Here is a 19,919-nt window from a genome sequence, read left to right on the forward strand (position 1 = left end):
ATCATCTTGTGGTGGTACTGACTAGGCTTTTGCTACCACCTCCCCACTTTTTCACTGGGCCACTCTGTGGTCTCCTCGTGCTGCTGCCACCTCACCACCCTGTCACTGGGCCAGTTTGTGGACTTTTCATGCTGCTGCAACCTTACCACTCTGTGGTCTCCTCATCCTGCTGCCACCTCAGCACTCTGTCACTGGGCCACTCTGTTGTCTCCTCATGCTGCTGCCAACTCACCACTCTGTGGTCTCATGCTGCTGCCACCTCACCACTCTGTGGTCTCCTCATACTGCTGCCACATCAACACTCTGTCACTGGTCAACACTCTATCATGCTGCTGCCATCAAAACACTCTGTCACAGGGCAACTCTGTTGTCTCCTCATGCTGCTGCCAACTCACCACTCTGTGGTCTCATGCTGCTGCCACCTCACCACTCTGTGGTCTCCTCATACTGCTGCCACCTCAGCACTCTGTCACTGGGCCACTCTGTTGTCTCCTCATGCTGCTGCCAACTCACCACTCTGTGGTCTCATGCTGCTGCCACCTCACCACTCTGTGGTCTCCTCATGCTGCTGCCATCTCACCACTCTGTGGTCTCCTCATGCTGCTGCCACCTCAACACTTTGTTACTGGGCTACTCTGTAGTCTCCTCATGCTGCTGCCACCTCCCCACACTGTGGTCTCCTTATGCTGCTGCCAACTCACCACTCTGTGGTCTCCTCATGCTGCTGCCAACTCACCACACTGTGGTCTCCTCATGCTGATGCCACCTCACCACTCTGTGGTCTCCTCATGCTGCTGCCACCTCAAAACTCTATCACTGGACCACATTGTGATCTCCTCATGCTGCTGCCAACTCACCACTCTGTCACTGGGCCGACTTTGTGGACTTCTCATGCAGTTCCCACCCTATGAAGGGGCCACCATTTTCCATTTTTGACATCACCATTTATTTTACCCTTCTTCTGATCTGTCAGAAGGATAGAAAAATGAGACTCACAATGAGTCTCCTGTCTTTGGAGCAGCCATAAGACCTGTATCACATGGTCCCTATTTTGCATCAGGATTGGCTCATGATTTTGTAGCCAATGGCAGGAGTGGGTAAAAAACACAGAAGACATGCAAATATTCAGTTCACATGTCATTTCTATTTTGGATCCACTCCTGTTTTTTTTGGCCTTAGCAATACTAATGGATTACTGACCAAATCCTGACCGAGTGAAGGCAGATGCTCAACAGACAGGATCTGTTTTTTGGGGGTTGTTCTGACAGATCAGAAGAAGGGCAAAATAATCAGTGATGTCAACACCCTTTCACTCTGTCAGGGGGATATGCCCCCAATGCTAGGATATGCCACTAATGTCTGATAGGGAGCCTCACCTGTCTCTAGAACTGAGCCTGCAAAGAGTGGGAGAGTACACCAATCCATTCATTTCTATGAGGCTTATGGAAATAGCTGAGCTAGCGATTGGCTGTTTTCTGCACTCCCATGGAAATTAATGGATGGTGGCCAAGCATGCCCCGACGTTCTCCTTCACTTTTCGGGCTCTGTTCTAGAGATAGGTGTAGGTACCACCTCTTGGAACCACACCTATCAGACATTGGGGGCATATCCCAGCGATGTATGAGATGGGAATACCCCATTAAGGACCTTAACCTTAAGAGGTTAATTAACCTTCAGGGGTTAATGTACTGCCGGAAAATTATGATTTTATGTAGCACATAAAAGATGTGATCACACGATTAGCAAGTGTTTTGCATCTAATGATTGGTGGCACATTTATACAGGACAATTATCAGAGAATGAGTGGGTAGTACCCCAGATGAGGGTACATGTGGCCTATATGCTTGAACTTTCTCCATTTGTAGGTTGCAGCAAACAGCCAGGACTATATACTGAAAATATTTTATACAATAATACGTGTTTTACTGATTTTATGCACATAAGGCTGGGTTCACATCACAGTTATGCAGGACGGAAAAAAAAGTCCTGTCGACTGGAAACCAGACAGATCCATTATGCTTGCCCATAGACTTCTATCAAGACAGATCAAAACAGAATGCCTCTTAAAGGCTTTTGTTTTGATTTTGGTCTTATGGATTCCATTATTTTCTGTTATAACCATGTGATGTGAACCTAGCCTTAGACGTGTATTGATGAATGGAAAATAACGGGTTAATGAAAAAAAATGCACCTTGTTGACATGTAAAATGTTGTACCTCAGAAAGCTAGATGATGCCCGATGCTTATGTTATATTTGATCTGTGTTTATGCAGAGTCATGGGCTGGGATCTCTCTAGTTAGGGCTGAAGTTAGAGATTGTAGACAGACAGGGTTGTCTTTGAATATAAACATTGGGTGTCCATTTTAAGGCAGAGGATGAATCGGGGAGCAGCGGAGATCATAAGGCCTACTTATGGAGCCTGGAAAGCGCAAAGAAGAAGTCCAGCCTGAGGGGCAAAAGTAGCAGAATAAGTACATTAGACTACCTTCCCCTGTTCAACGGCAGAGATCACTCTGAGAAAGACATAGAGAGGGCGGGGTTGGGGGCAGGAGACCCACTGTCCATTAGCCTAATTAATGTGATGTCAGCTATGATCTGTATTCACCTCTGTAACTGTACATTTGAGGAAAAACTACCTGTTTCATAATTGAGTTGTTTCCTTTTCGGTCTCTCTGGCACCCTAATATAATCTCGTAACTCGTGTAGGTGTGATATATAGACCACCTAGCCAAGTCAAAGAATTAGATGATCTACTAGTTAAGGAAATAGCTAAAATGACATTGAAATGGGAAGTTATCATTGCTGATGTAAACTGGAAAACCAAAATAGCTAGTTCTGCCAGGAGTACAGATATTCTAAATTCCCTACTGGGATTATCTCTACAGCAAGTAGTTGAGGAGCCAACCCGGAAGGAGGCCATTTTAGATTTAGTATTCACAAATGGGTATTTGGTATCTGATATTACTGTAGGGGAAAGCTTGGGATCTAGTGATCACCAGTCAGTGTGGTTTACTATAAATCACACCACAAAAAACTAAAGTTTTAGATTTTAGAAAAACTGACTTCTCTAAAATTAGATTAGTGGTATACGAGTCCCAATCAGATTGGAACAGTTTCATTGGAGTCCAGGAGAAATGGGACTACTTAAAAGTGGCACTATTGAAGGCAACAGATAATTGCATTAGGCTTGTCAGTAAAAGCAAAAAAAGGAAGAGACCACTGTGGTACTCAGCAGAAGTGGCCAAAATCATTAAAAACAAAAAGATAGCATTTAGTAATTATATAAAAAAAAAAAACGAGGATGACAGACAAATTTATAAGATTAGGCAGAGAGAGGCGAAGCAAATTATAAGAACTTCTAAAGCACAGGCAGAAGAGAAATTAGCTCAGTCAGGGAAAAAAGGCGATAAGACATTCTTCAGATACATAAATGAAAAAAGGAAACTAAAACAAGGAATTAACAAATTAAAAACAAAAGAAGGAAGGTATATGGAAGAAGATAAAGAACTAGCTGACTGCTTCAATGAATACTTCTGTTCAGTTTTTACAAAGGAAAACTAAGGAAAAGGACCTCAGTTAGGAAGGAAGACTAATGAATCTTTTGATGCATTTGTCTTTACAGAGGAAGAGGTTCTAAGTCAGCTGTCTAAAATTAATACAAATAAGTCACAGGGGCCTGATGGGATACACCCAAAGCTATTAAAAGAGTTTAGCGGTGATCTAGCAAAACCATTAACAGATTTATTTAACCAATCACTGGTAACAGGAGTCGTCCCAGAAGATTGGAAATTAGCAAATGTTGTGCCCATTCACAAGAAAGGTAGTAGGGATGAATAGGGCAACTATAGGACAGTAAGCCTGACATCAATAGTGGGGAAATTAATGAAAACCATACTTAAGGAGAGGATTGTGGAACATCTAAAATCCCATGGATTGAAAGATGAAAAACAGCATGGGTTTACTTCAGGGAGATCATGTCAAACTAATCTTATTGATTTTTTTGATTGGGTGACTAAAATAATAGATGGAGGAGGTGCAGTAGACATCGCTTATCTAGACTTTAGTAAGGCTTTTGATACTGTCCCACATAGAAGGCTTATCAATAAATTGCAGTCTTTGTGCTTGGACTCCCATATTGTTGAATGGATTAGGCAGTGGCTGAGGGACAGGCAACAGAGGGTTGTAGTCAATGGAGTATATTCAGACCAAGGTCTTGTTACCAGTGGGGTACCTCAGAGATCTGTTCTAGGACCCATATTGTTTAATATCTTTATCAGCGAAATTGCAGAAGGCCTCGATGGTAAGGTGTGTCTTTTTGCTGATGACACAAAGATTTGTAACAGGGTTGATGTTCCTGGAGGGATACACCAAATGGAAAAGGACTTAGGAAAACTAGAGGAATGGTCAAAAATCTGGCAACTAAAATTTAATGTTGATAAGTGCAAAATAATGCACCTGGGGCGTAAAAACCCAAGAGCAGAATATAAAATCAGTGATACAGTCCTAACCTCAGTATCTGAGGAAAGGGATTTAGGGGTCATTATTTCAGAAGACTTATAGGTAGGCAGACAATGTCATAGAGCAGCAGGAAATGCTAGCAGAATGCTTGGGTGTATAGGGAGAGGCATTACCAGTAGAAAGATGGAGGAGCTCATGCCGCTCTACAGAGCACTAGTGAGACCTCATTTGGAGTATTGTGCTCAGTACTGGAGACCATATCTCCAGAAGGATATTGATACTTTGGAGAGAGTTCAGAGAAGAGCTACTAAACTAGTACATGGATTGCAGGATAAAACTTACCAGGAAAGAGTAGTGGATGCATGGAATAGCCTTCCTGCAGAAGTGGTAGCTGCAAATACAGTGAAGGAGTTTAAGCATGCATGGGATAGGCATAGGGCCATCCTTCATATAAGATAGGGCCGGGGGCTATCCATAGTATTCAGTATATTGGGCAGACTAGATGGGCCAAATGGTTCTTATCTGCTGACACATTCTATGTTTCTATATGCAGACCCTCCGTTTTGTTTATCTGCCATTACCCAGGAAAGAGGAGAAAAGGTTGTTGCTCGCCCTGATCCCATGTAAAAGGGCCTGAAGGGTGGCTTCTCAAAGAGCATTTTTTATTTTGTGGCTGTTTTTCAAGCGCCTTTTGAGCCAAGGTCAAATATGGATTTAAACAGAAGGATAAACCTTATAGAAATTGTCCTTACTGCTGGATCCACTTCTGGCTTTGGCTCAAGAAAACTGAATCAAAACTGCAGTATTGTTTTCCACAAACATTCTGTGTGTAAAACTACCCTTAGGGCTCATGCACATGCGGATCCGCAAAACACAGATGTCAGGCGTGTGTGTTCTGTAATTTTCAAAACGGAATGGGCAGCCTGTGAAAGAAATGTCATTTTATGGACAAGAATAGGACATGGTTTTTTTTTTTGCGGGGCCTTGGAATGGATGTGGACAGTACATGGAGTCCTGTCCACATCTTTTGCGGCTCCATTGAAGTGAATGGGCCGGCATCCGAGCCACTTTTTTTTTTGTGGCGGTATGCGGAATCAAACAACAGTCGTGTGCCTGAGCCATTAGTAGGAAAAAAACATCCTTTCAGGAAACCAACAGCTACATACAGTAGAAATTGTTTAGCACAAAATAAAACCTTAGTTATGTACTAAAAACAATGAAAAATGTGAAAGTGAAGAAACTTTAAATGTATTTATTATGAAATAGCTGAAGCACATGATCCAGAAGTATGTTTTAAAGAGGACCCTTCACCTCTCCTGACATGTCTGCTTTAGTAACTACTTGCATTCCCCATGTAGTACCAATTTTGGAGCATCTATTCTTATGACCCTGTATTGTGCTTTTCCTGTATTATTATTCCTGCTAGAATTTACAAATAAATTGGCAGCAGTCTGCAGTAAAGGGACTGCTGGGTGTTACCAGTAGTGGGAGTGCGTGATTCTGTCCAATCAGTAGACTCTGCAGGGCCCCCCCCCCCCACCCTACTGGTAACATCCACCTGTACCTTTACTGCAAGCTGCTGACAATTCACTCAAACTTCTAGTAAAAATGACAGAGGAACGGCGCATCGAAAAGACATAAGAATAGAATAATTATTAAACGGGGAACATAAGTAGTTACTACAACAGAGACGTCAGGAGAGATAACAGGTAACAGCTTTAATAATTTGTTTTAAACAGCAGACATTATATTTTGTTTCCTCTTCACCAGATTTCTTGCTTAAGTAACAGCAGTTTCATTATATAATTCTCCATATACTATATTCATTTATTTCAGAATCCAGATTCTCGTGTGGAATTTGTTCACTTTCTGAAAGACAAAATGGAGAGAAAAAAAAGGACATTATAAACATTAATATTGCACTTATGGCACCGATTCCTGCAGCCATGCTGTTTCTCTACAAAGTGGTCATAGAGGTAATATTACAACAATCTTGTGAAAAATGTAAATATCAATTGGCAAAGTCTGAGAGCTACGCTTAAAGGGGTTATCCGAGTTATGGAAAAAAAAAAAAAACTTATAAAACTCATCAGTAGTGTTGAGCGAACAGTTCGAGCATAGTTCGGGTCCGTACCGAATTTTGGGGTGTTCGTGACACGGACCCGAACCCGAACTTTTTCGTAAAAGTTCGGGTTCGGGTTCGTCGTTCGGCATGTATTTTGGCGCATTTTGAAAGGCTGCAAAGCAGCCAATCAACATGCATCGTACTACTTGCCCTAAGATGCCATCGCAGCCATGCCTACTATTGGCAAGGCTGTGATTGGCCAAGTGCAGCATGTGACTCAGCCTCTTATAAGCTTGTGCGCACGTCGGGACGTGCTCACTCCCGATGTGAATAGAACAGGGTTAGACGCAGCTGATGCTAGGGCGAGAATAGGCAGGGATAATTGAATAACTGGAAGCAAATTTCTCTCCTCCACCTGTGATTCATCTGAACAACTGCAGCTGAGCTGCTTTTTTGATAGGGATTGGCTATTTTTAGAGTGGCCAGAGTGATTTTTCCATCCACATGTACCCGGGCTGACCGCCGGCCGCCATTTTGCGACTTGTAGTGCTGCAGCAGAAGCTGCCACAGTGTGCATTCCAAAGCTCCAAACAAGTCAGACATCTACACCTGGGATTCAGACCAATAGCGATTTAGCAGCACAGTCCAAGGCTATTTTTTTTAAAGGTTGTGCAGACCATTTTGTGGCACATGTTACTGGGCTGATAGGCGGCGGCCATCTTGGGACTAGTGCTGCAGCACAATCTCTCCCAACGTCCATTAATCACTTGTAATAGTGGTCTGTGCCATAGAAATCCTACATCAGGGACTTAGGTGTGCTTGTGTCACCCCTACTAATACCAGTCCACCTGTAATCCATACAGTGAAAAGCCATAAAGTATTCCAGTGAGGGAATTTTTATTTTATTTAAAAAAGGCCAAGTTAGTTTATCTGGCGTTCAATATACTAGATACAGTTAGGCCTGCGTTTCATACATCTGGAATTAGCAAACTAATGTGCTGGGGTTGGGAAAACATATATGTACCCATACTAGAATCTGTCAAAGAAAGCGGTACTCACATATAACAGTCATTCCATCTGTAATCCATACAGTCAAAAGACTGAAAGTATTCCAGTGAGGGGATTTTTTTTATTTAAAAAAGGCCAAGTTAGTTTATCTGGCGTTCAATATACTAGATACAGTTAGGCCTGCGTTTCATACATCTGGAATTAGCAAACTAATGTGCTGGGGTTGGGAAAACATATATGTACCCATACTAGAATCTGTCAAAGAAAGCGGTACTCACATATAACAGTCATTCCATCTGTAATCCATACAGTCAAAAGACTGAAAGTATTCCAGTGAGGGAATTTTTTTTATTTAAAAAAGGCCAAGTTAGTTTATCTGGCGTTCAATATACTAGATACAGTTAGGCCTGCGTTTCATACATCTGGAATTAGCAAACTAATGTGCTGGGGTTGGGAAAACATATATGTACCCATACTAGAATCTGTCAAAGAAAGCGGTACTCACATATAACAGTCATTCCATCTGTAATCCATACAGTCAAAAGACTGAAAGTATTCCAGTGAGGGAATTTTTTTTATTTAAAAAAGGACAAGTTAGTTTATCTGGCGTTCAATATACTAGATACAGTTAGGCCTGCGTTTCATACATCTGGAATTAGTAAACTAATGTGCTGGGGTTGGGAAAACATATATGTACCCATACTAGAATCTGTCAAAGAAAGCGGTACTCACATATAACAGTCATTCCATCTGTAATCCATACAGTCAAAAGACTGAAAGTATTCCAGTGAGGGAATTTTTTTTTTATTTAAAAAAGGCCAAGTTAGTTTATCTGGCGTTCAATATACTAGATACAGTTAGGCCTGCGTTTCATACATCTGGAATTAGCAAACTAATGTGCTGGGGTTGGGAAAACATATATGTACCCATACTAGAATCTGTCAAAGAAAGCGGTACTCACATATAACAGTCATTCCATCTGTAATCCATACAGTCAAAAGACTGAAAGTATTCCAGTGAGGGAATTTTTTTTTTATTTAAAAAAGGCCAAGTTAGTTTATCTGGCGTTCAATATACTAGATACAGTTAGGCCTGCGTTTCATACATCTGGAATTAGCAAACTAATGTGCTGGGGTTGGGAAAACATATATGTACCCATACTAGAATCTGTCAAAGAAAGCGGTACTCACATATAACAGTCATTCCATCTGTAATCCATACAGTCAAAAGACTGAAAGTATTCCAGTGAGGGAATTTTTTTTATTTAAAAAAGGCCAAGTTAGTTTATCTGGCGTTCAATATACTAGATACAGTTAGGCCTGCGTTTCATACATCTGGAATTAGCAAACTAATGTGCTGGGGTTGGGAAAACATATATGTACCCATACTAGAATCTGTCAAAGAAAGCGGTACTCACATATAACAGTCATTCCATCTGTAATCCATACAGTCAAAAGACTGAAAGTATTCCAGTGAGGGAATTTTTTTTATTTAAAAAAGGCCAAGTTAGTTTATCTGGCGTTCAATATACTAGATACAGTTAGGCCTGCGTTTCATACATCTGGAATTAGCAAACTAATGTGCTGGGGTTGGGAAAACATATATGTACCCATACTAGAATCTGTCAAAGAAAGCGGTACTCACATATAACAGTCATTCCATCTGTAATCCATACAGTCAAAAGACTGAAAGTATTCCAGTGAGGGAATTTTTTTTTTATTTAAAAAAGGCCAAGTTAGTTTATCTGGCGTTCAATATACTAGATACAGTTAGGCCTGCGTTTCATACATCTGGAATTAGCAAACTAATGTGCTGGGGTTGGGAAAACATATATGTACCCCTACTAGAATCTGTCAAAGAAAGCGGTACTCACATATAACAGTCATTCCATCTGTAATCCATACAGTCAAAAGACTGAAAGTATTCCAGTGAGGGAATTTTTTTTTTATTTAAAAAAGGCCAAGTTAGTTTATCTGGCGTTCAATATACTAGATACAGTTAGGCCTGCGTTTCATACATCTGGAATTAGCAAACTAATGTGCTGGGGTTGGGAAAACATATATGTACCCATACTAGAATCTGTCAAAGAAAGCGGTACTCACATATAACAGTCATTCCATCTGTAATCCATACAGTCAAAAGACTGAAAGTATTCCAGTGAGGGAATTTTTTTTTATTTAAAAAAGGCCAAGTTAGTTTATCTGGCGTTCAATATACTAGATACAGTTAGGCCTGCGTTTCATACATCTGGAATTAGCAAACTAATGTGCTGGGGTTGGGAAAACATATATGTACCCATACTAGAATCTGTCAAAGAAAGCGGTACTCACATATAACAGTCATTCCATCTGTAATCCATACAGTCAAAAGACTGAAAGTATTCCAGTGAGGGAATTTTTTTTATTTAAAAAAGGCCAAGTTAGTTTATCTGGCGTTCAATATACTAGATACAGTTAGGCCTGCGTTTCATACATCTGGAATTAGCAAACTAATGTGCTGGGGTTGGGAAAACATATATGTACCCATACTAGAATCTGTCAAAGAAAGCGGTACTCACATATAACAGTCATTCCATCTGTAATCCATACAGTCAAAAAACTGAAAGTATTCCAGTGAGGGAATTTTTTTTATTTAAAAAAGGCCAAGTTAGTTTATCTGGCGTTCAATATACTAGATACAGTTAGGCCTGCGTTTCATACATCTGGAATTAGCAAACTAATGTGCTGGGGTTGGGAAAACATATATGTACCCATACTAGAATCTGTCAAAGAAAGCGGTACTCACATATAACAGTCATTCCATCTGTAATCCATACAGTCAAAAGACTGAAAGTATTCCAGTGAGGGAATTTTTTTTTTATTTAAAAAAGGCCAAGTTAGTTTATCTGGCGTTCAATATACTAGATACAGTTAGGCCTGCGTTTCATACATCTGGAATTAGCAAACTAATGTGCTGGGGTTGGGAAAACATATATGTACCCATACTAGAATCTGTCAAAGAAAGCGGTACTCACATATAACAGTCATTCCATCTGTAATCCATACAGTCAAAAGACTGAAAGTATTCCAGTGAGGGAATTTTTTTTTTATTTAAAAAAGGCCAAGTTAGTTTATCTGGCGTTCAATATACTAGATACAGTTAGGCCTGCGTTTCATACATCTGGAATTAGCAAACTAATGTGCTGGGGTTGGGAAAACATAGATGTACCCATACTAGAATCTGTCAAAGAAAGCGGTACTCACATATAACAGTCATTCCATCTGTAATCCATACAGTCAAAAGACTGAAAGTATTCCAGTGAGGGAATTTTTTTTTATTTAAAAAAGGCCAAGTTAGTTTATCTGGCGTTCAATATACTAGATACAGTTAGGCCTGCGTTTCATACATCTGGAATTAGCAAACTAATGTGCTGGGGTTGGGAAAACATATATGTACCCATACTAGAATCTGTCAAAGAAAGCGGTACTCACATATAACAGTCATTCCATCTGTAATCCATACAGTCAAAAGACTGAAAGTATTCCAGTGAGGGAATTTTTTTTTTATTTAAAAAAGGCCAAGTTAGTTTATCTGGCGTTCAATATACTAGATACAGTTAGGCCTGCGTTTCATACATCTGGAATTAGCAAACTAATGTGCTGGGGTTGGGAAAACATATATGTACCCATACTAGAATCTGTCAAAGAAAGCGGTACTCACATATAACAGTCATTCCATCTGTAATCCATACAGTCAAAAGACTGAAAGTATTCCAGTGAGGGAATTTTTTTTTATTTAAAAAAGGCCAAGTTAGTTTATCTGGCGTTCAATATACTAGATACAGTTAGGCCTGCGTTTCATACATCTGGAATTAGCAAACTAATGTGCTGGGGTTGGGAAAACATATATGTACCCATACTAGAATCTGTCAAAGAAAGCGGTACTCACATATAACAGTCATTCCATCTGTAATCCATACAGTCAAAAGACTGAAAGTATTCCAGTGAGGGAATTTTTTTTTATTTAAAAAAGGCCAAGTTAGTTTATCTGGCGTTCAATATACTAGATACAGTTAGGCCTGCGTTTCATACATCTGGAATTAGCAAACTAATGTGCTGGGGTTGGGAAAACATATATGTACCCATACTAGAATCTGTCAAAGAAAGCGGTACTCACATATAACATTCATTCCATCTGTAATCCATACAGTCAAAAGACTGAAAGTATTCCAGTGAGGGAATTTTTATTTTATTTAAAAAAGGCCAAGTTAGTTTATCTGGCGTTCAATATACTAGATACAGTTAGGCCTGCGTTTCATACATCTGGAATTAGCAAACTAATGTGCTGGGGTTGGGAAAACATATATGTACCCATACTAGAATCTGTCAAAGAAAGCGGTACTCACATATAACAGTCATTCCATCTGTAATCCATACAGTCAAAAGACTGAAAGTATTCCAGTGAGGGAATTTTTTTTTTTTTAAAAAGGCCAAGTTAGTTTATCTGGCGTTCAATATACTAGATACAGTTAGGCCTGCGTTTCATACATCTGGAATTAGCAAACTAATGTGCTGGGGTTGGGAAAACATATATGTACCCATACTAGAATCTGTCAAAGAAAGCGGTACTCACATATAACATTCATTCCATCTGTAATCCATACAGTCAAAAGACTGAAAGTATTCCAGTGAGGGAATTTTTATTTTATTTAAAAAAGGCCAAGTTAGTTTATCTGGCGTTCAATATACTAGATACAGTTAGGCCTGCGTTTCATACATCTGGAATTAGCAAACTAATGTGCTGGGGTTGGGAAAACATATATGTACCCATACTAGAATCTGTCAAAGAAAGCGGTACTCACATATAACAGTCATTCCATCTGTAATCCATACAGTCAAAAGACTGAAAGTATTCCAGTGAGGGAATTTTTTTTTTTTTAAAAAGGCCAAGTTAGTTTATCTGGCGTTCAATATACTAGATACAGTTAGGCCTGCGTTTCATACATCTGGAATTAGCAAACTAATGTGCTGGGGTTGGGAAAACATATATGTACCCATACTAGAATCTGTCAAAGAAAGCGGTACTCACATATAACAGTCATTCCATCTGTAATCCATACAGTCAAAAGACTGAAAGTATTCCAGTGAGGGAATTTTTTTTATTTAAAAAAGGCCAAGTTAGTTTATCTGGCGTTCAATATACTAGATACAGTTAGGCCTGCGTTTCATACATCTGGAATTAGCAAACTAATGTGCTGGGGTTGGGAAAACATATATGTACCCATACTAGAATCTGTCAAAGAAAGCGGTACTCACATATAACAGTCATTCCATCTGTAATCCATACAGTCAAAAGACTGAAAGTATTCCAGTGAGGGAATTTTTTTTTTATTTAAAAAAGGCCAAGTTAGTTTATCTGGCGTTCAATATACTAGATACAGTTAGGCCTGCGTTTCATACATCTGGAATTAGCAAACTAATGTGCTGGGGTTGGGAAAACATATATGTACCCATACTAGAATCTGTCAAAGAAAGCGGTACTCACATATAACAGTCATTCCATCTGTAATCCATACAGTCAAAAGACTGAAAGTATTCCAGTGAGGGAATTTTTTTTTTATTTAAAAAAGGCCAAGTTAGTTTATCTGGCGTTCAATATACTAGATACAGTTAGGCCTGCGTTTCATACATCTGGAATTAGCAAACTAATGTGCTGGGGTTGGGAAAACATATATGTACCCATACTAGAATCTGTCAAAGAAAGCGGTACTCACATATAACAGTCATTCCATCTGTAATCCATACAGTCAAAAGACTGAAAGTATTCCAGTGAGGGAATTTTTTTTTATTTAAAAAAGGCCAAGTTAGTTTATCTGGCGTTCAATATACTAGATACAGTTAGGCCTGCGTTTCATACATCTGGAATTAGCAAACTAATGTGCTGGGGTTGGGAAAACATATATGTACCCATACTAGAATCTGTCAAAGAAAGCGGTACTCACATATAACAGTCATTCCATCTGTAATCCATACAGTCAAAAGACTGAAAGTATTCCAGTGAGGGAATTTTTTTTTTTATTTAAAAAAGGCCAAGTTAGTTTATCTGGCGTTCAATATACTAGATACAGTTAGGCCTGCGTTTCATACATCTGGAATTAGCAAACTAATGTGCTGGGGTTGGGAAAACATATATGTACCCATACTAGAATCTGTCAAAGAAAGCGGTACTCACATATAACATTCATTCCATCTGTAATCCATACAGTCAAAAGACTGAAAGTATTCCAGTGAGGGAATTTTTTTTTATTTAAAAAAGGCCAAGTTAGTTTATCTGGCGTTCAATATACTAGATACAGTTAGGCCTGCGTTTCATACATCTGGAATTAGCAAACTAATGTGCTGGGGTTGGGAAAACATATATGTACCCATACTAGAATCTGTCAAAGAAAGCGGTACTCACATATAACAGTCATTCCATCTGTAATCCATACAGTCAAAAGACTTAAAGTATTCCAGTGAGGGAATTTTTTTTTTTAAAAAAAGGCCAAGTTAGTTTATCTGGCGTTCAATATACTAGATACAGTTAGGCCTGCGTTTCATACATCTGGAATTAGCAAACTAATGTGCTGGGGTTGGGAAAACATATATGTACCCATACTAGAATCTGTCAAAGAAAGCGGTACTCACATATAACAGTCATTCCATCTGTAATCCATACAGTCAAAAGACTGAAAGTATTCCAGTGAGGGAATTTTTTTTATTTAAAAAAGGCCAAGTTAGTTTATCTGGCGTTCAATATACTAGATACAGTTAGGCCTGCGTTTCATACATCTGGAATTAGCAAACTAATGTGCTGGGGTTGGGAAAACATATATGTACCCATACTAGAATCTGTCAAAGAAAGCGGTACTCACATATAACAGTCATTCCATCTGTAATCCATACAGTCAAAAGACTGAAAGTATTCCAGTGAGGGAATTTTTTTTTATTTAAAAAAGGCCAAGTTAGTTTATCTGGCGTTCAATATACTAGATACAGTTAGGCCTGCGTTTCATACATCTGGAATTAGCAAACTAATGTGCTGGGGTTGGGAAAACATATATGTACCCATACTAGAATCTGTCAAAGAAAGCGGTACTCACATATAACAGTCATTCCATCTGTAATCCATACAGTCAAAAGACTGAAAGTATTCCAGTGAGGGAATTTTTTTTTATTTAAAAAAGGCCAAGTTAGTTTATCTGGCGTTCAATATACTAGATACAGTTAGGCCTGCGTTTCATACATCTGGAATTAGCAAACTAATGTGCTGGGGTTGGGAAAACATATATGTACCCATACTAGAATCTGTCAAAGAAAGCGGTACTCACATATAACAGTCATTCCATCTGTAATCCATACAGTCAAAAGACTGAAAGTATTCCAGTGAGGGAATTTTTTTTTTATTTAAAAAAGGCCAAGTTAGTTTATCTGGCGTTCAATATACTAGATACAGTTAGGCCTGCGTTTCATACATCTGGAATTAGCAAACTAATGTGCTGGGGTTGGGAAAACATATATGTACCCATACTAGAATCTGTCAAAGAAAGCGGTACTCACATATAACAGTCATTCCATCTGTAATCCATACAGTCAAAAGACTGAAAGTATTCCAGTGAGGGAATTTTTTTTTTATTTAAAAAAGGCCAAGTTAGTTTATCTGGCGTTCAATATACTAGATACAGTTAGGCCTGCGTTTCATACATCTGGAATTAGCAAACTAATGTGCTGGGGTTGGGAAAACATATATGTACCCATACTAGAATCTGTCAAAGAAAGCGGTACTCACATATAACAGTCATTCCATCTGTAATCCATACAGTCAAAAGACTGAAAGTATTCCAGTGAGGGGATTTTGCTTATAAAAAATAATATTTTTCATTGTGGTGCGAGTTGAATCGCAACAATGAAGAAAAATACTATTAAGGGACGAGGACGCGGTCGTGGTGGTGTCCGTGGAGCCTCTGTTGCTGGTAGAGGACGTGGCCTTTCGGCCCCAGGCGCACACAGTAGGGAACGAACTCCCTCAACTAGCCGGCAGAATGTACCGCAATATCTCGTGGGGCCCAATGCCGCTCTTAGGATGGTAAGGCCTGAGCAGGTACAGGCATTAATCGATTGGGTGGCCGACAGTGCTTCCAGCACGTTCACCACATGGTCTTCCACCCAGTCTTCTGCGGAAAGCGCACAGGTGGCACCTGAAAACCAAGCCCATCAGTCTGTCACATCACCCCCAAGCATATCAGGGAAACGGTCTGAGCCACAAGTTATGCAGCAGTCTCTTCTTCTGTTTGAAGACTCTGCTTCCAGGGTTTCCCAGGGGCGTCCACCTAGCCCTTCCCCAGTGGAGGAAGACATACCATGCACTGACGCACAACCACTTATGTCTCCAGATGAAGAGGACATGGGAATACCACCACAGCAGAGTCACCGACTCTCTGATGATGACGGAACACAGGTGCCCACTGCCGCGTCTTTTTGCAGTGTGCAGACTGAACAGGAGGAGGTCAGGGAGGGAGACTGGGTGGAAGACGATGCAGAGGACGATGAGGTCTTAGACCCCACATGGACTGAAGGTCGTGGCGATGACTTTCACAGTTCAGAGGAAGAGGTAGTGGTGAGACCGAGACAACAGCGAAGCCAAAGAGGGAGCAGGGGGCCAAAGCAGACGAGCCGCCGCCCCCAGAGTTCGCCTGCTACTGGACATCGCCAACAGGGACCCAGCCCCACAAAGGCAGCTTCAAAGAGTTCCCTGGCATGGCACTTCTTTAAACAATGTCCTACCGACAAGACCCGAGTGACTTGCACGCTCTGCCATCAGAGCCTGAGGCGAGGCATTAACGTTCTGAACCTCAGCACAACCTGCATGACCAGGCATCTACATGCAAAGCATGAACTGCAGTGGGGTACACACCTTAAAAACCAGGCACTCGCTGAGGCTCCCCCTGCTCCCTCTACCGCTGCTGCCTCGGCTTCCGCCTCGAGAGGAATGTTGCCACCTGCCGAGCAGCAAACAGAGGATGTGCCACCGACACCACCACCACCGCCACCGTCAACTAGCGTCTCCACTATATCACACAGCAGCGTTCAGCTCTCAATATCTCAAACCTTAGAGAGGAAGCGCAAATTCCCCCCGAGTCACCCTCGAGCCCTTGGCCTGAACGCCAGCATTTCTAAACTGCTGGCCTTTGAAATGCTGTCATTCCGGCTGGTGGACACAGACAGCTTCAAACAGCTGATGGCCATGGCTGTCCCGCAGTATGTGGTTCCCAGCCGCCATTACTTCTCCAAGACAGCCGTGCCTTCCCTGCACATGCAAGTGTCCGATAAAATCAAGTGTGCACTGCGCAACGCCATTTGTGGCAAGGTCCACCTAACCACAGATACGTGGACCAGTAAGCACGGCCAGGGACGCTATATCTCACTAACTGCACACTGGATGAATGTAGTGGCGGCTGGGCCCCCGGCGGACAGTTCCTTGGCGCACGTCCTTCCGCCCCCTAGGATCGCAGGGCATCATTCTCTGCCTCCTGTAGCCTCCTCCTCCTACTCGGCTTCCTCCTCCACTGCTTCCACCAGCTCATCCGGTCAGCCACACACCTTCACCACCAACTTCAGCACAGCCCGGGGTAAACGTCAGCAGGCCATTCTGAAACTCATATGTTTGGGGGACAGGCCCCACAGCGCAAAGGAGTTGTGGCGGGGTATTGAACAACAGACCGACGAGTGGTTTCTGCCGGTGGGCCTCAAGCCAGGCCTGGTGGTATGCGATAATGGGCGAAATCTCGTGGCAGCTCTGGGACTAGCCGGTTTGACGCACATCCCTTGCCTGGCGCATGTGCTGAACTTGGTGGTGCAGAGGTTCATTCACCACTACCCCAACATGTCAGAGCTGCTGCATAAAGTGCGGGCCGTCTGTGCGCGCTTCCGCCGTTCACATCCTGCCGCTGCTCGCCTGTCTGCGCTACAGCGGAACTTCGGCCTTCCCGCTCACCGCCTCATATGCGACGTGCCCACCCGGTGGAACTCCACCTTGCACATGCTGGAGAGACTGTGCGAGCAGCAGCAGGCCATAGTGGAGTTTCAGCTGCAGCACGCTCGCGTCAGTCGTACTGCCGAACAGCACCACTTCACCACCAATGATTGGGCCTCCATGCGAGACCTGTGTGCCCTGCTGCGCTGTTTCGAGTACTCCACCAACATGGCCAGTGGCGATGACACTGTTATCAGCGTTACAATACCACTTCTATGTCTCCTTGAGAAAACACTTAGGGCAATGATGTTAGAGGAGGTGGCCCAGGTGGAGGAGGAGGAGGAGGATGAGGGCTCGTTTCTAACACTTTCGGGCCAGTCTGTTCGAAGTGGCTCAGAGGGAGGTTTGTTTAAGCAGCAGAGGACAGGTTCACAAGTCGCCAGCCAAGGCACTGTACTGGAGGACGAGGAGGATGAGGAGGAGGAGGTGGAGGGGGACGAGGATGACGCAAGTTCACAGCGGGGTGGCAGCCCAGGCCCATCACTGGTGCGTGGCTGGGGGGATACGGTGGACGATGACGATACGCCTCCCACAGAGGACAGCTTGTCCTTACCCATGGGTAGCCTGGCCCACATGAGCGAATATATGCTCCAATGCCTGCGCAACGACAGCAGAGTTGCCCACGTTTTAACGTGTGCAGACTACTGGGTGGCCACCCTGCTGGATCCCCGGTATAAAGACAATGTGCCCACTTTAATTCCTGAACTGGAGCGCGACCGTAAGATGCGCGAGTACAAGCGCACGCTGATAGAGGCGCTCTTGAGAGCATTCCCACATGTCACAGGGGAACAGGTGGAAGGTGAAGGCAGAGGAGTGGCAAGAGGTCGCCAACGCAGCTGTGTCACGGCCAGCTCATCTGAGGGCAGGGTTAGCATGGCAGAAATGTGGAAAAGTTTTGTCTCCACGCCACAGCTATCTGCACCGACACCTGATACGGAACGTGTTAGCAGGAGGCAGCATTTCACTAACATGGTTGAACAGTATGTCTGCACACCCCTCCACATCCTGACGGATGGTTCGGCCCCATTCAACTACTGGGTTTCGAAATTGTCCACGTGGCCAGAGTTAGCATGTTATGCCTTGGAGGTGCTTTCCTGCCCGGCGACCAGCGTTTTATCTGAACGCGTATTCAGCACGGCAGGGGGCGTCATTACTGACAAGCGCAGCCGCCTGTCCACAGCCAACGTGGACAAGCTGACCTTCATAAAGATGAACCAGGCATGGATCCCACAGGACCTGTCCCTCCCTTGTGCAGAGTAGTCCTTATTAACTGCCTAAAACATGTCTTGTTGTGCTACGGGCCACTTCTTTATTTGATACAAATTTTATGAAACCCACAGTTGAATGAAACTCTTCTCTGTCTGGGCGCCGGGGCCTAACCAGATGAAAGTGGCCGGTTAAACTAACGGGTGACATGAAGCCATAACCTCTGCCATGCTACCTCTGTCTTCTGTCTGGGTGCTGAGGCCTAAGTCAAATAAAGCGGTCTTCTGCTGTGCTGGGGGATATGAAGCTAATCTCTGACCTCTCTCCTCTGTCTGGGTCCAAAGGCCTAAATCACTGAAAGAGGCCTTCTCCTGTGGTGTGTGATATGATGCCAGAATATGTGCTGTGGGGCCTCTCTCCTCTTCCTGGGTGCAGGGGTCAAATAAACTAAATTGTGGCCTACTCCTGTGGTGGTTGATATGATGCCTGATTCTCTGATGTGGAACCTCTCTCCTCTGTTTGGGTGAAGGGGTCAAAGTAACTAAATGGTGGCTTCTCCTGTGGTGGCTGATATGATGCCAGAATATGTGCTGTGGTGCCTCTCTCCTCTTCCTGGGTGCAGGGGTCAAAGTAACTCAATGGTGGCCTCTCCTGTGGTGGCTGATATGATGCCAGAATATGTGCTGTGGGGCCTCTCTCCTCTTCCTGGGTGCAGGGGTCAAAGTAACTCAATGGTGGCTTCTCCTGTGGTGGCTGATATGATGCCAGAATATGTGCTGTGGTGCCTCTCTCCTCTTCCTGGGTGCGGGGGTCAAAGTAACTCAATGGTGGCTTCTCCTGTGGTGGCTGATATGATGCCAGAATATGTGCTGTGGGGCCTCTCTCCTCTTCCTGGGTGCAGGGGTCAAAGTAACTCAATGGTGGCTTCTCCTGTGCTGATTGATATAAAGCTGATGGTTGTGCCATCTGACATGGTTGCCAGGGTCTGATTCAATGGGGGCCTACTCCTGTGGTGGGTGATCTAAATGCCTGATTCTCTGCTGTGAAACCTCTCTCCTCCGTCTGGGTGTAGGGGTCAAAGTCTTTCAAAGTCGCCTTCTCCTGTGCTGATTGATATGAAGCTGATGGTTG

The 19,919-nt window shown here is 42.8% G+C and overlaps 1 protein-coding gene across 1 annotated transcript in view; it reads right to left on the reverse strand.

Annotated features, from left to right (window-relative positions):
• Positions 1-5,693: 5,693 nt before the first annotated feature.
• LOC120979012 (complement factor H-like) overlaps positions 5,694-19,919 on the reverse strand; it is a 139,902-nt gene continuing 125,676 nt past the window's right edge. Inside the window, exon 10 of the mRNA XM_040407506.1 lies at positions 5,694-6,328. Within this exon, the coding sequence (XP_040263440.1) occupies positions 6,322-6,328 (7 nt within the window). The 3' untranslated portion in view covers positions 5,694-6,321. The remainder of the gene's footprint in view (positions 6,329-19,919) is intronic.

The sequence above is a fragment of the Bufo bufo genome, chromosome 9, assembly GCF_905171765.1.
Source record: "Bufo bufo chromosome 9, aBufBuf1.1, whole genome shotgun sequence".
In the NCBI taxonomy this organism is placed as follows: Eukaryota; Metazoa; Chordata; class Amphibia; order Anura; family Bufonidae; genus Bufo; species Bufo bufo.